Below are 20,211 nucleotides of genomic sequence, written 5' to 3' on the forward strand. Positions count from 1 at the left end.
AAAGGTAGATGCAGACCGGGCTCTGATCACCAGGCTAAGGCTGTTAAAACTGACAAATGCATCCCAAGTCCATCTCCCGGCTGTCTGGGGCTGTGTCAGGGCATGGCCAAGTCCCCAGCTGTGGGGAGGCAGAGCACAGCCCTTGTTCCAGGCACCCCCCCACACCCCCAGCGCCACCACCCCCACATTCTTTCTTTGTTGTGAAAGCAGCAAGGGGTGTAGGAGGCGGGTCAAGAGGAGTCAAGCTTTAGAAGATGGGCCCCAGCTGCTGCTCATGCCTCCAGGATATGCTGAGAGGGGATGGAGAGTGCCTCTTCAGCCCCCTCTGGTTCCAGAGGGCCCCCCAGGCCTTCAGAGACCTCCCTTCCCCCAAGCAGCTGGGAGGAGGAGGGGCAACCACGGAGCCTGGAGCAGTGGCGCCAGGACTCCAGGGTCCTGCCACATGGCTACCACATGTCCCCAACAGCCCAGTCCACAGCACCTTCTCCTTCAGTTGTGGGCCTCCTCCCCCACCCCCAGCTGCCTTCCTGAAGACCACGGTGGAGAGGATATAAACAGGGTAAGGAAGAGGAGACATCCAAGAATCAACACGCCTCCTCATGCCCCAACCATCACTGCCCTTCTCCCTTAAGTGAAGATGTCCAAGTGACCTAGAGCTGCTATAACAGAATTAACACAAGTGGATGACTTTGATCATATTTATTTTCTCACAGGTGAGGAGGCTAGAAGTCCGAATTCGGAGTGCTGGCTCTAGAGGAAAACTTTGTGTGTGAGCTCTGGAGGACAGTCTTTGTCTCTTTTGAGCTTCTGTTCCTGGGTGCTCATGCAGTGTCTCTGCTTCTCTCTTCTCTCCATTGCTTTTTTAATCTCTTTTATATCTGAAGAGACTGACTTAAAACACATCCTGCACTAATCCTATCTCCTTAACATAACAAAGACAACCTATTCCAAATGGGGTTATAACCACAGACATAGAGGTTAGATTTACAACAGATATTTGGCGGAGGGGGTACAGTTCATCCAAGCCCTTTCCTTCTACCCACTTTAATCAGAACTCAAGTAGCAGAATGATTACCTGATTCTTTTATTTTTAAGAAAAGTGAAATATATGGACCTGAAGTGAGGCAGCAGGAGTATAGGAGAGGCCAGGGCGAGGTGACTTGGCTGGCCAGCCCCTAAACCCTCTGATAGAGAAGCCAGCAGCAGGCAGCATCTCTGAGGTGTATAACTGCTTCTTGCACATCATTGAGGTCTCAGAGTTCGCTGTTAGGACCATAGAGTGGAGATAGTGTCCAGAGGGTCCTTCCTGAGGGGGATTCCTGAGGAGGGGGCTGAGACCCTAGCGGCAACAGCAATCCCCCATTAAACTGCACTCCCTGGAGCCACAAGCAATGGGGAATGCTGTGAGGACCCAGCAGATCTGGGGAGGAGGCTGTTTAGGTTGAGTGTCAGCTACGTGAAGACAAGTCCATGGTACTGGCACTGAGGCCTCGAGATCCCTGAAACAGATAACACCTCATCAGCCCAGAGACCTCAACCTCCAAATACTGTTCCCTGGACTTTAGCCATCTCATGGCTGCAAAATATCTCTGGACCTAGAACCAAGCCTAGAATTCTAGGTCTAAGCTCTGGGCCTTAAATACCTGCTGCTATTTACAGCATGAAACCTGCTAGCGGGTCAGCTGTGAGTCAGTTCTGACTCTATAGCATACAACAATCAATTAATTAGGCAGCTTTGGTGACATAGTGGCCAACCCAAAAGATGGCAGTTCGAATTCACCAGCTATTTCTTGAGAGAGGGATGGGCTCTCCCCTCACATACAATTTACAGCTTCTGAAAAGCCACTTAATCAATGACCATGAGTTGAACTCAATGAATGTGTTTATACAAGCGGTCATTTCCTATTAAAAATACCATTAGTATTCTCTTCAGCAAAGATAACTGATTGCCCCCGTTTCCCCTTCTCACTACTAAATTCCTAAGGTGAGGCAACAGAAGAGCAATCAATGCCTCCAAATCACTCTTGAATTAGTCTTGATTCCATGTACCAGTTTAGCAGTTCCTGTTCTCATGATTAAGTGATTTGCTACTAACTCTGGCCCCAAACTGTCCCTTGATAATCACAACTCCCTAAAGCTGTCTGCCAGATTCCTACATGACTCTTTGAATCTTCTTCGCCTCAGTGGGCTCTCTCTTTCCCCACCCTAACAACCTGATTGCTTGCTGTCAGAGGGCAAGGCTCTCACCTGAAGGGGTACTGCATTGGGCTGGTTCAGATAGTTTAAGGAGGCTGCACGTTTCATGTTGCTGCTGCAACAAAAAAAGAAATCACTGACATCCTCTCTTTGAGTGACCCTAAAGTTTCAAGGCCTCTTTAGCACTGTAATCACGCTTGAGGCCTTGTTCTCAAATTGCTGCCTATCCACCATTGCTTTTACACACACACTCGCACACTCTCTCCCTCTGTCTCCCCTTTTCCCTCTCTCACTCTCACTCTCCCTCTCTCCACCCTCATTCCCCCCTGGGGACACCCATTCTAATCAAATTCTCCCTCCAACTCCATTCCTTTGACCTCCTCCATGTTTCTTTCCAAGGTTTTTCTCCAGAGATGAGGTCAAAAGAAGCTAGAGGCAAGGGTTTATCTGCCTGTTTTACCACATCACAATTTAATCATGTTACCTGGAAGGTCGGGGCTCATTCCCCTGGAGCTTCCTCACCAGAAGCTCACTGCTTCTGCGAAGCACATCTCTGATTTTGCCCAGCGAGCCACTCCTCTGCAGGGTCCCACTTCCATCCTGGGGGACAGGGGGACAGAATAGAGAACAGAAGAAGCTAATGAGACGCCATGCAGACTGGCTTCTGAGTCTACATCTGCCATTTATTCTGCAGAACTTCCCTCACAAAGCTCAGTGATTGAAAACAAAGATGCTGTCAAAAGCTCACTCCCAGGGAGAACCTTGATAGGGATGGAGCTAGGTGGTCTAGTGGGACCAGATGCCCTCAGACCCCACAAAGGCCTAGAGAAGAGCCTCTCACCACCATCAGCAAGAGTTGGTGGGGGAGCAAGTGTTTACTAACTTGTTTATTAAGAACCAGAGTTTATTAGTGGTTATTAGTTAAAGATGGATGGGAGGGAGCAGGAGAGATACACTTATTATTTCAGGAACATTGAGTTTCTGTTACGCATGATAGAAAAATTTGGAAATGATGGTTGAACAACATGATGAATATAATTAATGTCACTGAATTATAAAATGACAGATGTTTTATTACACACACACACACACACACACACACACACGTGGGCAGGAGAGATCAAATAATGATCAGACTTACCCCTGACCACTCCACAGCCACAGAGGCCTCTTCGCCTCCCTCAAATTTCACACTGCTCCCTGCGCCCTCCTGGGAGATCCTGCCACTGTCGCCTTCCCCAAGCAGCTCTGCCACCTTGGTCTGGCTGATAGGGTCGGTGCCCTGGAAGAAAATGGAAAGAAGTGAGCCTCTCCACACGTTAACTTCTCAGGATGAAGTTCACAAGGAGCCTCAGTCGTCCCGCAGTCCTCAGGGCCCTTCGTTCCCCAACCTCCTTTTTCTCTACATCACCAACCTGTTTCCGGGAACGGAGGGCACATTCCTCCAGGGTCTCAGCTGCCTCCAGCTTTCCCTGGCGCCTGTACAGAGCCCCTAGGTTCCTCAGAGTAGTGTTCACCGTGGGGCTGTGGAGGACAAAACCAGGGAAGGAAGTAACAGTGCATTCAGAAATGGAATTATTATAAAGAGAATGGAACTAAAGCTGAGAAAAGGTCAAAGGGGAGAAGGGAAAATTTAAGGAGGCTGGGACCAGGGATTGAATGTAGGGTACTAGACATCAGAGGCTAAGCCAGCTTCTCACAGGCAGCTCACCTGCTCACTTTGCAGGCCTTGTACCAGCCCCCATACTCAGCATAGGGTGTCCCATCACGGTGCCGGCCCTGCAAGAGGACAGTGAGCCAGAGCTGAGAGCACAGAGATCCTGGGGACCAGCTGGCATGGGGGTAAGATACAGGCTGGGCTGGGAAGGCACCATGCAAATGGGACTAGTGACTAGTGTCAGAAGTCCAGAGCTTGCTTAGTGCAAGGAATATGACAGAGACCCTGGTAGTTTTGGGCTCCCAGGCTGGGTGCCCCAACTCACTTTGCTCATTTCCTCCCGTTCCTCTGCATGCATCCAGATGGGCTTGTGATCATCTGAAGGTGATATATGGAGTGGGGTGGGCAGGTTAGAGAACTGATCTGGAGAGTATGGGGGGGGCCAGGGCCCTGAGGCCAACAGGCCTGGACTAAAAGGGTCCTGCTCCCCTGAGAACCACTGTGGCCTCACAACCCACCTTTGGCATACACTCCTTTCCCTCCCTGTCGCCCCCTTCCCAGGCCTTCATCACTCACCATCCACAGACCCAAACTCTTGCACATGGGCACGGGTCAGGATCTCTTTGTACAGTGTCTCAGCTTCAGCATATTTGCCCTGTTTCAGGTAACAGGAAGCCTGGCAAACAGAGGCAAGGAAGGCAAAAACACAGGCACCAGAGATTATTTTAGCCAGGGTCTTTTCAGGCTCAGGGATTTCCACTTCTTGGTCTTTTTACGACTTTCCCAGAGAGCCTTCTCACACCTCTTTTTATAACTACCAGGTCAGAGGCAACCCCACCCCACTCAAAAGGCTATGGAACTTCTACTTTCCCACCAGGATGAAGCAGACCCTTAGCTCCAAAGGCAATCCCAGAGTTAGGCATAAAGGAGGAAAGGGCTCTGATTCCAGGGCTCAGCTGACCTCTCCATTGCCCTCCTCCTGTCCATTTTGCCATTTCCTCTCTTACCAGGTTGTTTTTGGTCCGAGCTACATTAGGGTTGTCTGGCCCTAGCTGCCCCTCATAGATGGCCAGTGCCCGCCGGTAGTAGCGCTCCACAGCCTCGTACTTGCCCTGGTTCTGGCATAATAAGGCCAGGTTGTTTAGCTGCTTCGCCACATCTGGGTGGTCAGTGCCCAAGACCTGGGGAGGAGCCAAGGAACCAACAAACAATTGTACACAAGAAACAAGTGTGTGTATATGCTGTGCAGTTTATCTTTCAATATGACTTTCCTAGCCATCGCTTGACTTTGCTATGTAGATGGGTGGGAATACGTGAATGGGATATGTTAGCCTGTCCCAAAGGGAAATAAATGGCTATCTCCCAATCCACAAGGGGACAGGCTAGTCTTGCCATTAAAGTGACCAATCCAGCAGCAGGAGAATTAGACTTTCCTTGCCCCTTCAAAAAAGAAGCAGGAAAATGTAGGATGCCCTCCAAGACCAGACATTCTTGCTCCAGCTACACCTACAGCAGCAGCAGCCATGGCCAAACCTAGTGTGAGATGGGACCTTTGGACTGCTACACCACTGGAAATGGAGCTAAGAGCCTTTGCCCAAGTTTGTTTGGCAACTGGGGATGGGGGGGGGGCATAATTCATAGACTGAGAACTTAGAAAGACTGGCTAAGACTAGGGTGGGAGGGAGCCAATACTGGCAAGACTGAGAACTCTGTAATCCTGGTCTAAAGCCATCAGGCTCAAGGCTGAGGTATCTGCGTGCACATTTCAGAAGCTGTCTGTCCTGAATGTATTCTGCTACTAACCTGGATTATAACCTTTTAACTTCTTCAACATGGTTCTGTGTGGTCTGTGAGTTCTTGAATCAGATTTTGAATCCAATAAAGTAGTAATATTGATGTTGAGTAGAAAGAGATATGGGAACAGGGAAGACATGTCTGAACTCCTGAGAACTGGTTTTGTTACTGATGCTATGCTGCTGACAGAGACGGTTCCCATCTGGGAAGCTAGTAAAGGTATGGCCGTCCTTATGTAGCCTTTTTTACACATATTACACACACACATAAATGTGTGTGTGTATCATGCAATGGGAGCAAAGGGAAGGGGATGATGGAAGAGGGAACAAGGCAAAGATGGGAGAAAAACGAGGTGGGAAAAAAGGGTAGATCAAGGACAAGTGAAGGACAAGGGGAGAAGAGAAAGAGTGTCTGTGCACCTTTTCACGAATCTCCAGTGCCCGCTGGCACAGCGGCTCTGCCTCCTTATATTTGCCCCTTTTTCCATAGAGCACAGCCAGATTGTTGAGTGTGGCAGCCACCTACAAAGAGAGGCTTGTTCCCATCAGATAGCAATGCCTGCAAAGAACATATAAGAATCTAATCCCCAGCGGGGCCCTATACACAACTGCATGGCAAGGGAAGAGAATATGACTGACTGCGGTGGGCCTGAGGTTCTCTTGGGGGTCCTGGCTAACTCAAACAGTTAACATGCCCAGCTGCTAATCAAAAGACTGAAGGTCTGTGTTTACACAGAAGCACCTAGGGAAAAGCCTGGCTATCTAGTTCCACATACCAGCCAATGACCACCAAATTGAGCACAGTTCTACTTAGACACTCGGGGGTCCGGATGAGTTTGGCACAGACTCAACTGGCAAATGGCTGTTCGCTGTAGGTTGAAGTTCTCTGTGAGTGTAGTATCATCCCCTAAGGGGACTTTAGGAAATTTATTTTGGGGGTGTGTTCTGGTTACATAAAGACTTGGGCACTATTACCTTAGTAAAAGCAAGAACGCTACAGATGTTCTGCATGTGTGGGACAGCTCTGCCAGCTTCTGAACGTCCTGCCAGACATTCAAACACTGAGCGCCTGCTTTGACATTTGGTGGGTATCAGGATGGGAGCTATGTTTCTGGGATACATCACCCCTGCCTATCACATGTTGTAACACAAATTATTTTCACACTGTCAGCTCTTTTTTAAAAATGTCCTATTTCAGGGGAGCTCTGGTGGCCTAGTGGCAAGAAGCTGCACGCAATCCCAGAGGAACACGGTTCAAATCCACCAGATGCTCTGCCGGAGAAGGAGGCGCAATATCCTCCTGTACCAGTCAGATCTGATTTGACGGTACACGCACACAAAATAAAAAAAACAAAACAAAAAACAAACAAAAATGTCCTATTTCTCATTTCTTCACTTTAACAATCTGTAATTTGTCTTGGTATGCTATCCCTACATAGGTATTTCTAGCTTTCATAATATACAAATAAATCTATGGTTACTTATCCTAACACTAGCTTTCAGTCTAGCACAGGCAGTTTCCGACTTACAAGACTCCACCATAAGTTGGTTCAGATGCACATCAAACACCTTTTTCTTTTTTCAAGCTTTCATTACTATTGCCTTTTATTAGTAGTATCTTATAAGTCTGATTTTTATTTGCTTTTGATGGTTGGGAAACACTATATATAAACAAAAAATATATTTTAATTGTAGTACATATTATTAACAATAAGATGCTAAAAAAAAAAAATAAAAAAGAGACAGAAGTGTCTAATTGTGGTTTGTCCTAACTCATATGTTGTAGGCCAGCCCTCCGTCATTTTGCTAGTATTTCTAATATGCATAGGCTTCTGCGTGCTGTTTTCCCAAATCCAAATGTATCCATTATATATAAGCTTCAGCCTACTTTACATCTTCTAGCACAATTGTACTCAATATTATTTTCTTGTCAATTATTTTCCTTTTATATTATTAACTAGATATCATATTGGCTCTTACGGAAATGATATGTGTTGGCAGGTTACATTATCTATGATTTCAGGAACATACTATCATTAAAAAGAAATCATTGCAGGGAGCTCTGGTGGCCTCGTGGTAAGAAGCTGCACTGCAATCCCAAAGGAGAGCAGTTCGAATCCACCAGATGCTCTGCTGGAAAAGGAGGAGCAATATCCTCGATGACACACAAGAGAAAAAAAAAGAAATCTTTGGGTCTCCCAGAGTTGATGATCACTAGTTCTGTGAAGGAAAGTAGTGTTCGAACATCTTTTTTCCTGAGCACCTACAGTGAGTACATCTCTAGTAGCAGATGGATGGCATAAGAGAGAGAGTGTGGAGATGAGGGAAGAGACGGTAAGGGATACTGACAGCAGGGTGGTCCCGGCCCAGGGTGCTCTCTCGGATGCTGAGGGCATCATTCAGTAGGTGGGCAGCTTCTTTATACTTATTCTGGTCCCTGGAAGAATAAAAAGATGACAAGATTACCTGGAACTTTGTTCCCAAGTTCTCTCACTCCCATTACGAGGGCTGGAGTACATTTAGGGATTGAGGACCCCAAAGAAGAGATAAGCCTGGTGTGGCAGTTAAGAGGGGTTCACTAACACTCATACTTGAATGCAAAGCACTACCACCTCCAGAGTGGGCCACTGGTTACAGAACACAAGAGACAGAAACAAGAAAAAGAGACTATCCCAAAAGATAGACTAGGAAGCAAAGTGCCTGAGAAATGAGTATTCTCTGAGATCAAGGACAAAATATGGGAAACATAGGCGTTTTGGTACATGAGAAAGCACCTTAGTTGAGGGTACCTGGGAGGCCCAGCAGGGAGGAGAGGTAGCCTGTACCAATGGAGGGTCAAGATGGAAACCTGGAGGAAGGCTTCATGGTGTTGGAGGAGGGCAGCACTCACCGATACACCAAGGCAAGGATGTTGAGCATGGTGGCAACATCAGGGTGACCCCGGCCAGACGTGCGCTCCAGGTCCTCCAGTGCCTGCTTGCAGAGCGGCACAGCCACCTCATAGCGACCCTGCGCTGCGTACTGGATCACCAGGTTGTGGAGTGTCCTCAACCTCGCTGGGATTTCATAGCCACCGGGCTGGGTACCCTGGCCACGGGACACTGAACCATCCCAGAAAATAAACAGAAAACTCAGACTTCCTCCTCCCCCCTTTGTTGTCTGCTTTTCCCACCCAAACCCCAAGCCCTCTTCCCAAGCCTGTGCTCCACCCAACCCTGACCCGTGCCTCACACTCAAGACCTGCCTCAGCTGCTATTCTTTTGTTCACTCCTTTGTAAGAGTTCATTCGTTCACTTCATTCATTCAACATTGACTCCATAAACATGAGTCAGGGGGTGTACCAGGCATACAAAGAGGAAAGATCTGGTTCTTTCCTTTAAGGCAATCATGCTCTGCCCATTTCCATTTCTAGGTCATTCTCCCACTACACTGTGAACTCCTTAATGGCAAGATCTATGTCTTATTCAGCTTGGTATTCCTAGTGCCTAGCATGAATTAAGTGTCTGATGACTAAAGAGCCTGAGGAAATCTAAGTACTACCCTAGATCCCTGCTCCATCTTCAGGAGCAGTGCAGAACCTATTTCTTGATGGTGAGTATGCTATGTACAGGGTAAGCCACAGCTGGGACCAGCCTCCTGCCATCATCCCTTGTCACATTCCAACTCCACACGCCGACTCACAGCCATTGCTGGGGTCCTCTTCCTCCTCATTGGGGAAGAGGTCATCCAGGGAATCCTTGCTGGCATCACCCTCCTTCTCCTCCTAGAAGCAACAACACAAAAAAGCTCTCAATACACTTTACAAGGACCCCTCTGAGCCATGAAATCTCTGACAGATGGGGCCAGCGAGAAGATCCTTATTTCTGTCCCTGTCCCAGCACCTGGCCCTGGCAAATTTGAGCCTTGTTAGAGCCAGAGATGTTTAGGCCAGTATCTCATAATCTTCTCTTCCTTCACATGCAGAAAATTTCCTTCCACCCACCCTCATTCCCTAGGCTCCTCTCCTCCTCAACTCTTGTAATTATAGCTGATTATCCTTGTGCTGATCCCCGTGTGTTTACACTGATTATATGTCTGTCCTGGCTCTCCTGAGGGCAGGGAGTGTGTGTCTCAGCTTATTGGCAAGTACCCCCATGTGTCTAGCTCAGTCCTGTGTCCATCATTTGCCACCTGGAGACTTAGAGCCTCCAACTCTCACTATCTAACCTACTTTCCTCACACTGGGTAAATGTGCTCTTCCCCGAGCAGGAATTGAAGCTTTTGTTTAAACACTTCCAGCCCTCCTGGCCAGCTTGACCAGTCTGTGTCCTATGCAAATCATCCTCTCCCTTTCCCCGGGACACACTAGCTTTCCAACCCTGCAGTCTTATCTGTGTCTCAGTTAAGAACGCTCCTCCCTCTTCTTCCAAACACAAAACCAACTGCTGACAAGTGGATTTCAACCCATAGTGACCCCATGTGCGTCAGAGTACAAGTGCACCCCATAGACTCTCAGTGACAAATTTTTCAGAAGCTGATCACCAGACAAGACCTTTCTTCCAAGATGCCTTGAGTACGTTTGAACCTCTAACCTTTTGGTTAGAAGCTGAGTCATTAACTGTTCAAACTACCCAGGGATTTCCCCCTTTCCCTGGTCACCTGCCAAACTCAATCCAGTCCCAAACTCATTCAAGTAGAAAATCCATTCAAAGCTCTATCCATCACTGAGCCCTACGTCCTCTGTGGTTCCTCAGACTTTTAAATATACTCCAGAATATATCTCTTTGGAGTCCTGCCACAGTGACCAGCCTACTCATCAAGCAACGAGCACTTGCTATTTGAATAGTCACATGCATGTCCTCACATGTAAGCCTTGCCCTTACACCTACATTACAAGCTCAAGAGGACAGGAATTCTCTTATATAGTTCCTCCCATTTCCCCTGCATGCATTTTCTCACACTCTAAAGGCAGTATCTATAAATGCCTGTTCAATTTTTTTCATGTTTTGAAAGTAAACTTTATTACTCATCTCAGCTATGCTTTCTCTCATTGTAGTAGTTGAGATTCTGTTTTAGAATTACTTATGTCCCTGTCTGTCTCCAGCCTGACCAATCTACATCCTACGCAGATCATTTTCTCAGTTTCCCTGGCACACACCAGCTTTCCACCCCTATGGTTTCACCTGCACCCTTTCACAAAACCATCATTGTGAGAGCAGGGACCAAGCCTGCCTTCACGGTAACATCTCCTGTAATGTGCACCAGGGTCCAACACAGCATAAGCACTTAATTAAAAAATGCTGGATGACTGAATTAATATCCTTTTCCCCTTGCTGTCATCTGGATTTTTAGGCCTGAAAACAGGAATTCTCCATCTAGGGATAGGTCAGCAGAGCTGCTGGCCTCCATAGGTGAAGGTCAACTGTCCCCATGTTTGTGGTAATACCTGCCCCCAACCAGCCTCGTCACTCACCGAGGTGTGCCCATCCTCGTCATATTGCCGCAACTGTCCCAGGAACTCCAGGTGCTTCTTCTCCTCCTCCAGCTGAGCCACGGCCTGTTCACTGCGCTGCAGCCGTTGCTGGGTGCCAGCCAGCTCATCCCGGAGCCACTGGTTCTCCTGGCAGAGTCGCCGCACCTGAGCCCGAAGCTTCTGTTTCTCTGACTCTACTGTGCTCAAGTGGTTGGCTAGAGCCAGCATCACCTAGGGGGAGGGGGGACGCATCCTGCGAACTCCAGACTCTGGACCAGAGTTCTCAGGGGCAAGGAGGTAAGGAGCCTGCTGGGAGGTGGCAAGACAGGAAGGGGTGCAGATCAGGTTGCGATTAACAATGGCTCTACCTCCAAAATGTACCTTCAGTGCAATTTCCTATCACACACACTGGCACTACCATGGGCTTCGCCATCATCATTTCCCACCCAGGTTACTACCGCAGCCTACTCACTGGTCTCCCTAGTCTTGCACCTGTAGAGTCAAACCAGGAACCAAATGGATCCTTTTAAAATGTTCAGTCACACTTGGGTTCAGTCATGCCACGACTCAGAACATCCCAAAGCATCCATCTCACTCAAAGAAAACACAATCTTTATGACAGCCCTCAACTTCCACATGATCTATCTTCCTTTCTTCCAACCCCATCACCTCTCAAACTTCATTTTCTACTTTCCTTTCCCTTGTTCATTCTCTTCCAGCCACACTCGCTCCTCACTGGTCTTTGTTCTTCCCAGGCTCCAATTCAGGGCCTCTGCATGTGCTATTCTCTCAATGCCTAAGTTGCTCTTTCTCTAGTTATTTTAAGAGCATTCTCCCTCATCCTTAAATTTTTGCTCAAATGCACTTTGTCAGTGAGATCATTTTTTAGATAGGCCACCCTATCTAAAATTAAAGCGTCCTCATGGTGCAGTGATTAAGAGTTTAGCTACTGACCACAATGTTGGTGACCTGACCTGACCATCTACTCTGTGTAAGATACATGTGGTAATCTGCTTCCATAAAGACTTACACTGAAAACTCTATGGAGTACTATTCTGTTTTCATAGGTAACTATGAGTTAGAACTGACTCAACGCCAGTAGGCTTCCCCCCACCTCAAACTTAAAATTGTGTATTTCTGTTTATGCTATAACTGCCTATAATGTTTTTTACTTTTATCCTCCTCAGCACTTATCACTCTGGCACATACCATCATTTGCTTATTGATTTGTGTATTTTCTGCCTCCCCTAGCTATGTTCCAAGCTCTAAGACAGCAGTCTTCAGTGATGCAGCTCCATTGTTCAGAAAAGTGCCTGGCAATTGTAGGAACATAATATTTTCTGCTTGAATTAAAGAATTCACACATCTAGGATAAGGGGATCCTAAGTGGTCCCAATCTAGCCCGACACCTGCTCCTTTATCCACCCTAATCCACTTGGTCCACCTCCACTATCTCACCTGGGCCTCACTCAACCCCAACTCGATGTTTTCCATGGAAATTCGCAGCTGCCTGGCCTTCTCATGCACCAGCCCCTCCTCATGGCCTCCTTGCTGCAGACACTCAATGGTATGGGACAGGCTTTGCAGCACTGCCTGGTGTTCATTGCGTAGGGCCTCGAGCCCCTGGCTCACCAGCCGAGTGCTCCCCAGGATCTCCTCCTGGCTCAGCCGATGGCCTGCAGGCTCATCCCGTTGCCCCAACACCAGGCCGGACATCCTGGCCAAGGGACCTCACCTGGGCTAGGAAGAAACAACACAACTTAGCTGTGGAGAGGAAAAGAAAGAGGCTGAGCTCCATGATTAGAGGGTTGTGGGGACCCATGTAAGGGACAAGAGAGCATCTGGATAATCTGTGGTTTATTTCAAGGGAGGCTGCCTATAAGACTAAAAATAGTGACAAGGGCATGGTAAAGAGCAAAGGTGAGTAATTGTGTTGGGAAAAAAAAGACTGCAAAGTACGGAAGTGCTTAAACAGACCCTAAATATTTAGGACTTAGCACCAGACTAGAAAGGGTGGTGGAGAGAGCACTTAGGTCAGGAAAAACAAACAGGGACAAAAGACAGCCAGGTACTACAGGAATCAAAGAGGTTGTTTGGGGAGGGCATAACAGTTCAGTGCTCAGTAACTTTAAAAAAGTAAAACCCACTTAGTAGCTCCACAGGAGAGACTTGGCTTCTGTAAAGATTACAATCAAGAAAATCTGACCAGCAGTTCTTCTAGATCACGATCACGTGGGATTGCTATGAGCAGCGCTGATTTGACAGCACCCAACAACCCAGGGGACAAGGTTAGAGTAGGAGGAGATATGCAGAAGATAATGGAGAGCTTTCAAAAATAAGGAAAAGGATAGACTTCAAAATTAAATCAGGTCAGTGGGGAAGGAAAGCAAGAGTCTTCACCACAGGACCCATGTGAGAAAGACCCACAAGGGTCAAGGTCTTCGACTTTGGCTCACAGACCTAAGTGCAGCATCTCTCAAGCATGTCAGTCCTGCCTCATACTGCAAATAGCCTTCAGTCCATTTTTACCATCCTCAGGGTTTCAAGCTGGCTTCCTACTTCCAAAAGGTCTTAGTTTGCTTCTGAAATCCTCTTACCTGTACACAGCAGAGTTCTTCCTTGGCTGTGGAGGTGGAGCTCAAGCCAAAGCCCGGAAGAAACTCTGTTCAGTAGTCAAGGATTTGCCCTGCCCAAAGTTCAGGAGTCCAACATTTCCACCCCCTCTCACAGCCACCGGTGACCAAGCACACACCCCCCTTCCTTTACCTACAGGGTTTCAAACACAACCAGTGACTCTATGCTTTCACCAAGTCAACCTTCCACCCGAGTCCAGAAGACTAATTTCTCCCAAGACGGAGAAGCATATCTGGGAAAGAATCAGGAGGAAAGACTTGGTTATGCTCAACCGTAGTCACATCCATGGCTTTGTTCCTCAAAGGCCAAGCTGAGTTAACTCCTTGCCCTCTGTCATCTCCTAACAGACTCTGAGAAGAGTCACCTTAGGGTGCCTCCTAAGCCCCAGATGATGTGGGGGAGAATGGCAAGTCTGCTGAGCCGCTGCAGGGTCACAAGGAAACTTGTAGCTGAGAACTGGTCTTCCGGGACTGAGATTGGTATTTGAGGAGCGTCCAGGGCCCAAAGTGGGAGGAGAATGAAGTGTGCAGGGGACTAAGAAGGAGGAGATGTTAATTGACTACGAGATCTAGATCGCAGGTGGGGACCCCGCAACCGGCAAGCCTGAGGTCAGTAAGTCAGTCGGTCGCGAGGGGGCGGGGCAGGCCGTCTGTCTTTCTGGGTGCCAAGGGGCGGGGAAGCACCGCGGAGGGCGGAGTTTTTAGGTCTGTCTAGAATCTTACAAAGATGGATTAGAGAGAGTTTGTTCATCTGTCCGGGAGTGCGCAAATAAAAGATGGTGGGGACTTTCTACCCTCAACCACAGAAGTACCTTCAAAAACTCACCAGCAGTCTCTCTTTCTGGCTGCAGCCTTTGCTGGTACTGCCCCTTTAAATCCATCATGGCTGCCGCTCGAGGCAATTGTTTTGACGGCTCCCAGGGGTGGGGGCCCCTTCCTCAGTCACGCTACCTAAGAGCGGTCCAGGGATTGGCTCTGACAACGCACAGCAAGGAAAGAAAGTGTGCCTCGGGCTCGGTGGGTGTCCTCCTCCCTGCCCATCGCTGTACGTCATTAAAGAGTGACGGCGCTTGCGATGCATCATCAGAGAGCGCCAGGCCCCCGTGCTAAGCGTATATGTCGACTCTCGAGACCTTGCTCTCCTGCCCTTCCTCATGGCCTTAAGGGCACTTACACGCTCTTTGGGCTCCCTCAGCCTAGCACCCCCGGTCCCCGCCACCTCCGCCTCGAGCCTTCTCCCCGCAGTCCAGGTAATCCGTTTCGTGGGAATTAGTTCTTGTTCAGGCCGCCGGGAAGGAGAAAAAAAGCTTTAGATCAGAGGCTGCGAGGACTGAAGGAGTCACAGCGGTTTATGACACCGGATAAGTCATTCTTAGCCTCGGCTTTCGCCTCTGTAAGATGGTGATCTCTTGTAGATTCCTCAGACGAAAGGGTCTTCCGAATAGCTAATTGTCCAGATTTCAGCAATAACATTTACTGTCTGCTGTAAGCCAGGTATAAAGAATTTGGGTTTTAAATAGATGAACTCTCCTCTTAACTGTGTTGTTTTTGATTGCCGTAGGAGTCGAGCACGACTCATAACCACCCTTTGCACAAAAGGCCTGAAGCCTTTCTAGAACTATCGTCATTTATAAAAGTTCATAGAGTTTCCAGAGGCATGTTGTTTAGGAAATGGATGGCACTCCTGCTTAACTATGAATAAGTTCTCTTTTTCCACTTTACAAATAGGCAACCCAAGGTCACACACCTTGGGTAGTAGAGATGTCTGGGTACCACCTCCAGGGATGAGTTATTGCCGAGATTAGGGAATGTAGAGCCCACGCCTAACAAGGCACCTAACAACAAGGGCCAGATAGCAAGAATTAGGGACCTCCAAGGTATCATGAGCTCTAGATTGGCTAAAGGGAAGGATTTGAGTGAATATGTACAAGGCCTTGGTAAGCAACAGAAAGGAGTCTTTTTCCTCTAGAGTTCTTGGATTGATAGAAATGTTTGGCAATGCATAAGTGGAATTCAAAACCAAAGCACTGTGTTCTGAAATGCTGAGAATACAGCAGGGAGCAAGACAAATTCACTTGTGATAATTCCCAGAAACCATGCTAATGGACAAAGGACACTGCTGGTGTCAGTAGTACATGAATGTATGGAAGTTGGCAATTCTGGAGAATGGATCGTTAGGAAAGAAAGTTCTAGATGAAAGTTTTAAGCCAAATTTGGAAGAATTTATAATGCATTAAGAGGATAACATTCCATTGAACAAAAAATTCAGAGGTGAAAGAAGATTAAATAAGGAGAAGTCATAAACACATATACATTTGGATAAACATTTTTCACTGATACTGTGCAAACTGAAGAATAAGAGTTTTTGACAGCTAGTCTGAGGTACTTCCAGAAGGAATTGAACTACAAACTAAATTTAATCTGTTTTTTCTCTTTTGATTTCTGGTGTTCATTTAGCTTTCCACGTGACAAGAGATTTCTGTTTATCTCTAGGTGATAAGCAATGCCAATGCCCTCCTCCAGACACCTACTGCTTCAACATTGCTCCCTTTCCGCCCATTCCTCACCTTCACGACCCTTAATGCCAAATTTGTATCCTGGAAGAGTCGTACCAAGTACACCGTTAAACCAGTGAAAATGAGGAAATCTGGGGGCCGAAACCACACAGGTGGGAATGAACTCAATCAGGAAAGGGAAAAACAAAGTTGGACTGTAGATACTAATATTTTGTGGGACAAAAGAATGTCATTAAGAAGCACTATTTGGGATGTGAGGGCGATCTGGCTGCGACATCTGTCACCCCATTGATCGCCAGGGTTGATTCGGCTGATCTAGCTGGCTAGGCGGGTGTCCCCTTCCTCCCTCACCGATCCATGTGCGTCCCTCCCGAAGCTGCGCGCTCGGTCGAAGAGGACAACCATCCCCGATAGAAGGAAGACCGTCCTTCGGTCAAGGGTATACGAGTAGCTGCGCTCCCCTGCTAGAACCTCCAAACAAGCTCTCAAGAAGCACTATTTGCTCCTGTATGTAATATGTGTATAAAAGCCAGACTGTGGGGGTACAAAGCAGTAGACAATGAGGTTTGTGCTTCTAAGAACAGTTTAGGTAATGGACAGAAACTGGCCATGACACTGTTCTCACCATTTGAAAACTTAAAATTGAAACTGAGCACCACTTACACAGCTTTCTCAGTAAACTAACTGGAGTCAGTCATTTAAAGAGACATTTTGGGAAGTTATATAAAATTTCAGTATTTACTACCTTCCCTACCACTTTATATCCTCACTTTTCTTACTTCTTTCATTTTAATAACATGTGTTACCAGTGTTCATATAGATGCCCTGCCACCTTGCCTTAAACGAACATGTGCAGGTTTTTCTCATATTTTGCTTGTGCTCTAATGGGGGAAGGTGTGTCATAGACAATAAGGTTGGCTCAGGATAGAACCGGGTTCAGAGCTCTTGTACATAGGGTCGCTATGAGTCACAGCTGACTCGATGGTACATAACAACAATGTTGGCAGTTGCTGCCTGTTCTCTGTGGGGGAGTGGAATCTGTTTGACTTTTATTGCAGTCTCACACTGTCCTGACCACAGGCCGCATCCAAGTGCATGGCATTGGCGGGGGCCATAAGCAGTGTTACCGAATGATTGACTTTCTGCGATTCCGGCCCGAGCAGGAAACCAAGCCAGGACCTTTTGAGGAGAAGGTCATTGTTGTCCGCTATGATCCCTGTAGGCAAGTTTGCGATATGACACAATGATGATGTATGTAGATGATTGCTTGATGGCCTCTCAGAAGATACGGGACTGCCTTGATGGCCTGCTTAATTGTCCTCAATCCTGAACAGGTCAGCAGACATAGCTTTGGTTGCTGGAGGCAGCCGGAAACGCTGGATCATTGCCACAGAAAACATGAAAGCTGGAGATGTCATCCTCAACTCTGACCACATAGGCCGGATAGCAGGTGAGGGGTGGTTGTCAGATGTGGGCCAGGAAGCTGTAAGCACTCTTGTACTTATGAAATCCTGTCTGTTAGTTGCTGCGCGGGAAGGAGATGCACATCCTCTTGGAGCCCTGCCAGTGGGTACCCTCATCAACAATGTGGAGAGTGAGCCAGGCCGTGGGGCCCAGTATATCAGAGCTGCAGGTATGGGGAATGGCACTGCTTGGGGCTCAACAATTTGGAAGGTCAGAGGGTACCTGTGGTCATAATTCTCTAAACCAATAGCTTATCTGCAGTCCCCTGCAAAGAAGGAAAATGAGGATGACAGTATGCTTGTTTTGATCCGAGTCATTGCATACATCCAGCTTCAATGTATCTGCATCTAAAGGACATGGCAAGAGCAGTGCTTGGGGCAGGGCCCCCATTTAAATCTCCCACCCTTTCCCCTGTGGAGAATACCAGAGCTGTTTCTCCCTTCTCCAGGGACGTGTGGTGTGCTGCTTCGGAAAGTAAATGGGACAGCCATCATCCAGCTGCCTTCTAAGAGGCAGATGCAGGTGTGTGTGGGCACTGTTGGGAGGACTCAACAATGGAAGAATTTTGAGGATTTTTTTTTCCTGGTTGGGAATAGTTTTCAGGTGTTGTATGCCACCACGATCTGCCTCAGGCAGTTCTGTGCTTTACTGCCCCTAGCATTCCTTATGTGCAATGACAGCCTAGTGATTAAGCAGTTGTGCTGCCAACCCAAAGGCAGGCGATTTGAATCCACTAGCTGCTCTATGGGAGAAAGAGGGGCATTCTTCTCCCATGCAGTTTATACTTCTGAAAACAGCTGAGTTCCGATTTGTCTTCAGTGAGTTGTGAAGAATATTCCTTGTCAGGCCATCACCACACTGAAATAGAGGATAGTGTCTTTTGATTTTGAGCTGTCCATTTCTAAGTATAGGACACAAACACCTGGGGTTCAACTAAAGTGTGCTTGCCCCACACCCATCTCTTCGCTCATTGCATCTGAGAAGTCACATAAGAGTCCGTGTTTTAACTGTCAGATTGTCTTCCCCTAACCACACATTCTTCATTTGCTATCAGGTGCTGGAAACATGCACAGCAACAGTGGGCCGAGTATCCAACATTGACCATAACAAGCGAGTCATTGGCAAGGCTGGGCGGAACCGCTGGCTGGGCAAGAGGCCTTCCAGTGGGCTGTGGCACCGCAAGGGGGGGACGGCCGGCCGAAAGATTCGGCCCCTGCCCCCCATGAAGAGCTATGTGAACCTGCCCTCAGTTGCTGCACAAAGCTGATTTATCTTGGGACTCTAATAAAATAACACCTTTTATTTTAAACTGTTACTGGATTGGGGGGGGGGAATGGGTGTGGGTGTGGAAAGGGAAGGAGGACGATACAGATTGGACCAGGAGGGGGAGAGGAGCAAACGCGTAGGGGACGGTGAAAGGAATAGGACGGGACGAGGTAAACTAGGGCTTCATACGGCACATCCCCTGTTATTTCAAATTCGTACGCCCACCTCTGCACCTTTGTAAAGGAGGATGGAGAAGAAATGACCTCCAAAGTCTTTTTCATTCTGGTTTTGGGAGTTGAAGAAAGAACTTCCGGAGACAGGCACAAGGACAAAAAGGAAGAGGAAAGGGCGGTACGGGGGAGGAGCTGCAAGTCGACAATGTGGCACTAGCGGCTCCGCCCCGAGTTCTCCCAGGGCCCCTCGCTTTCCGCTAGGTCCAGCGGAAATGAGCCGCGGAGCCCCCGAGCTGGGCAGGCGGCGCCGCTGACCACAGCCAGGCCGCATCCCTGCAGCGCCGCTGCACCCACAGAGGCTGTGGCTCAGCCCCAGCGCGCCCGTCCCCGTGCGCCACACCCCCCTGTCCCCTTGCCTGCACCGAGGGACACGCCCCCTTCTGCATCGACCCCCTTCAGGGGGCCCAAGCTGGGCCCAAATCTCTGCCAGCATCGCCGCCATCGCCTGCGCTGCGTCCCTAGCTCTGTGAAGGACAGGCCTCGCACCAGGACCCCACCGACTTCTGAGGTGTCCAGAGCCCCGCCGCGGCCCCTTGCCCCTACCTGGGTTGTCCATCTACTAGATCACTTATTTCTCTAGCCCACTAGATCCGTTTCGCGTCCCTGCATCCCGCGATGCCTTGGGCTTCCCAAATGTATTGGGCCTGGCACCCTCCTCTCTCTTACCGCGAGCATCCCCTTATTGGGTTTTGGACCCTCAGCCACCCAGCCTTGCATCCTTCTCCCCCAGATCTCCTGTACATCCTCTCCCGGGCCGAGTGGCTTCCTCCACTGCCCTTGCTGCTCCCGCTTATAAAGTCTTAGGTGCCTCTAGCTCACCAGCCATCCCAGCCTCGCTCTGTTGGGCCTAGCATGCACCCATTCCCCCCATTTCTCTGAGCCGCTTGTCTCTGCAACGTACCCGATGCATCAGCTCTGAGAGATAGCCCTTTCCCACACATTGCGTCAGCACCTCCTTCATTATCTCCCTAAATGACTGTATTTTGCACACAGACTCCTGT

At 48.4% G+C, this 20,211-nt stretch overlaps 2 protein-coding genes across 2 annotated transcripts in view; one reads left to right on the top strand and one right to left on the bottom strand.

Annotated features, from left to right (window-relative positions):
• Positions 1-14,648, bottom strand: part of KLC4 (kinesin light chain 4) — a 52,749-nt gene extending 38,101 nt beyond the window's left edge. Inside the window, exons 1-16 of the mRNA XM_006882144.1 lie at positions 14,558-14,648; positions 12,557-12,838; positions 11,099-11,329; positions 9,328-9,409; positions 8,537-8,747; positions 7,996-8,083; positions 6,067-6,168; positions 4,861-5,034; positions 4,430-4,529; positions 4,179-4,231; positions 3,908-3,975; positions 3,612-3,720; positions 3,338-3,478; positions 2,681-2,796; positions 2,248-2,311; positions 1,457-1,499 (exon numbers count right to left, since the gene is read on the bottom strand). Of these exons, the coding sequence (XP_006882206.1) occupies positions 1,457-1,499; positions 2,248-2,311; positions 2,681-2,796; positions 3,338-3,478; positions 3,612-3,720; positions 3,908-3,975; positions 4,179-4,231; positions 4,430-4,529; positions 4,861-5,034; positions 6,067-6,168; positions 7,996-8,083; positions 8,537-8,747; positions 9,328-9,409; positions 11,099-11,329; positions 12,557-12,814 (1,840 nt within the window). The 5' untranslated portion in view covers positions 12,815-12,838; positions 14,558-14,648. The remainder of the gene's footprint in view (positions 1-1,456; positions 1,500-2,247; positions 2,312-2,680; positions 2,797-3,337; positions 3,479-3,611; positions 3,721-3,907; positions 3,976-4,178; positions 4,232-4,429; positions 4,530-4,860; positions 5,035-6,066; positions 6,169-7,995; positions 8,084-8,536; positions 8,748-9,327; positions 9,410-11,098; positions 11,330-12,556; positions 12,839-14,557) is intronic.
• Positions 14,649-14,885: 237 nt separating this feature from the next.
• MRPL2 (mitochondrial ribosomal protein L2) lies at positions 14,886-19,002 on the top strand. The gene is made up of 7 exons (XM_006881967.1): positions 14,886-14,981; positions 16,225-16,399; positions 17,328-17,469; positions 17,582-17,697; positions 17,770-17,880; positions 18,160-18,233; positions 18,766-19,002. Exons 1-7 carry the CDS (start codon positions 14,886-14,888, stop codon positions 18,976-18,978), a joined length of 927 nt encoding a protein of 308 aa, XP_006882029.1. The 3' UTR covers positions 18,979-19,002.
• The last annotated feature ends 1,209 nt before the right edge of the window (positions 19,003-20,211 follow it).

The sequence above is a fragment of the Elephantulus edwardii genome, unplaced genomic scaffold, assembly GCF_000299155.1.
Source record: "Elephantulus edwardii isolate Elephantulus edwardi_28Jun2011 unplaced genomic scaffold, EleEdw1.0 scaffold00017, whole genome shotgun sequence".
In the NCBI taxonomy this organism is placed as follows: Eukaryota; Metazoa; Chordata; class Mammalia; order Macroscelidea; family Macroscelididae; genus Elephantulus; species Elephantulus edwardii.

Bases quoted from the DNA above. Each gene is read 5' to 3' on its own strand.
- MRPL2 (XM_006881967.1), top strand. From the start codon at position 14,886: ATGGCCTTAAGGGCACTTACACGCTCTTTGGGCTCCCTCAGCCTAGCA. The intron at 17,881-18,159 runs GTATGGGGAATG...TCCCTTCTCCAG, and splicing joins CCAGTATATCAGAGCTGCAG to GGACGTGTGGTGTGCTGCTT. The intron at 18,234-18,765 runs GTGTGTGTGGGC...ATTTGCTATCAG, and splicing joins CTTCTAAGAGGCAGATGCAG to GTGCTGGAAACATGCACAGC.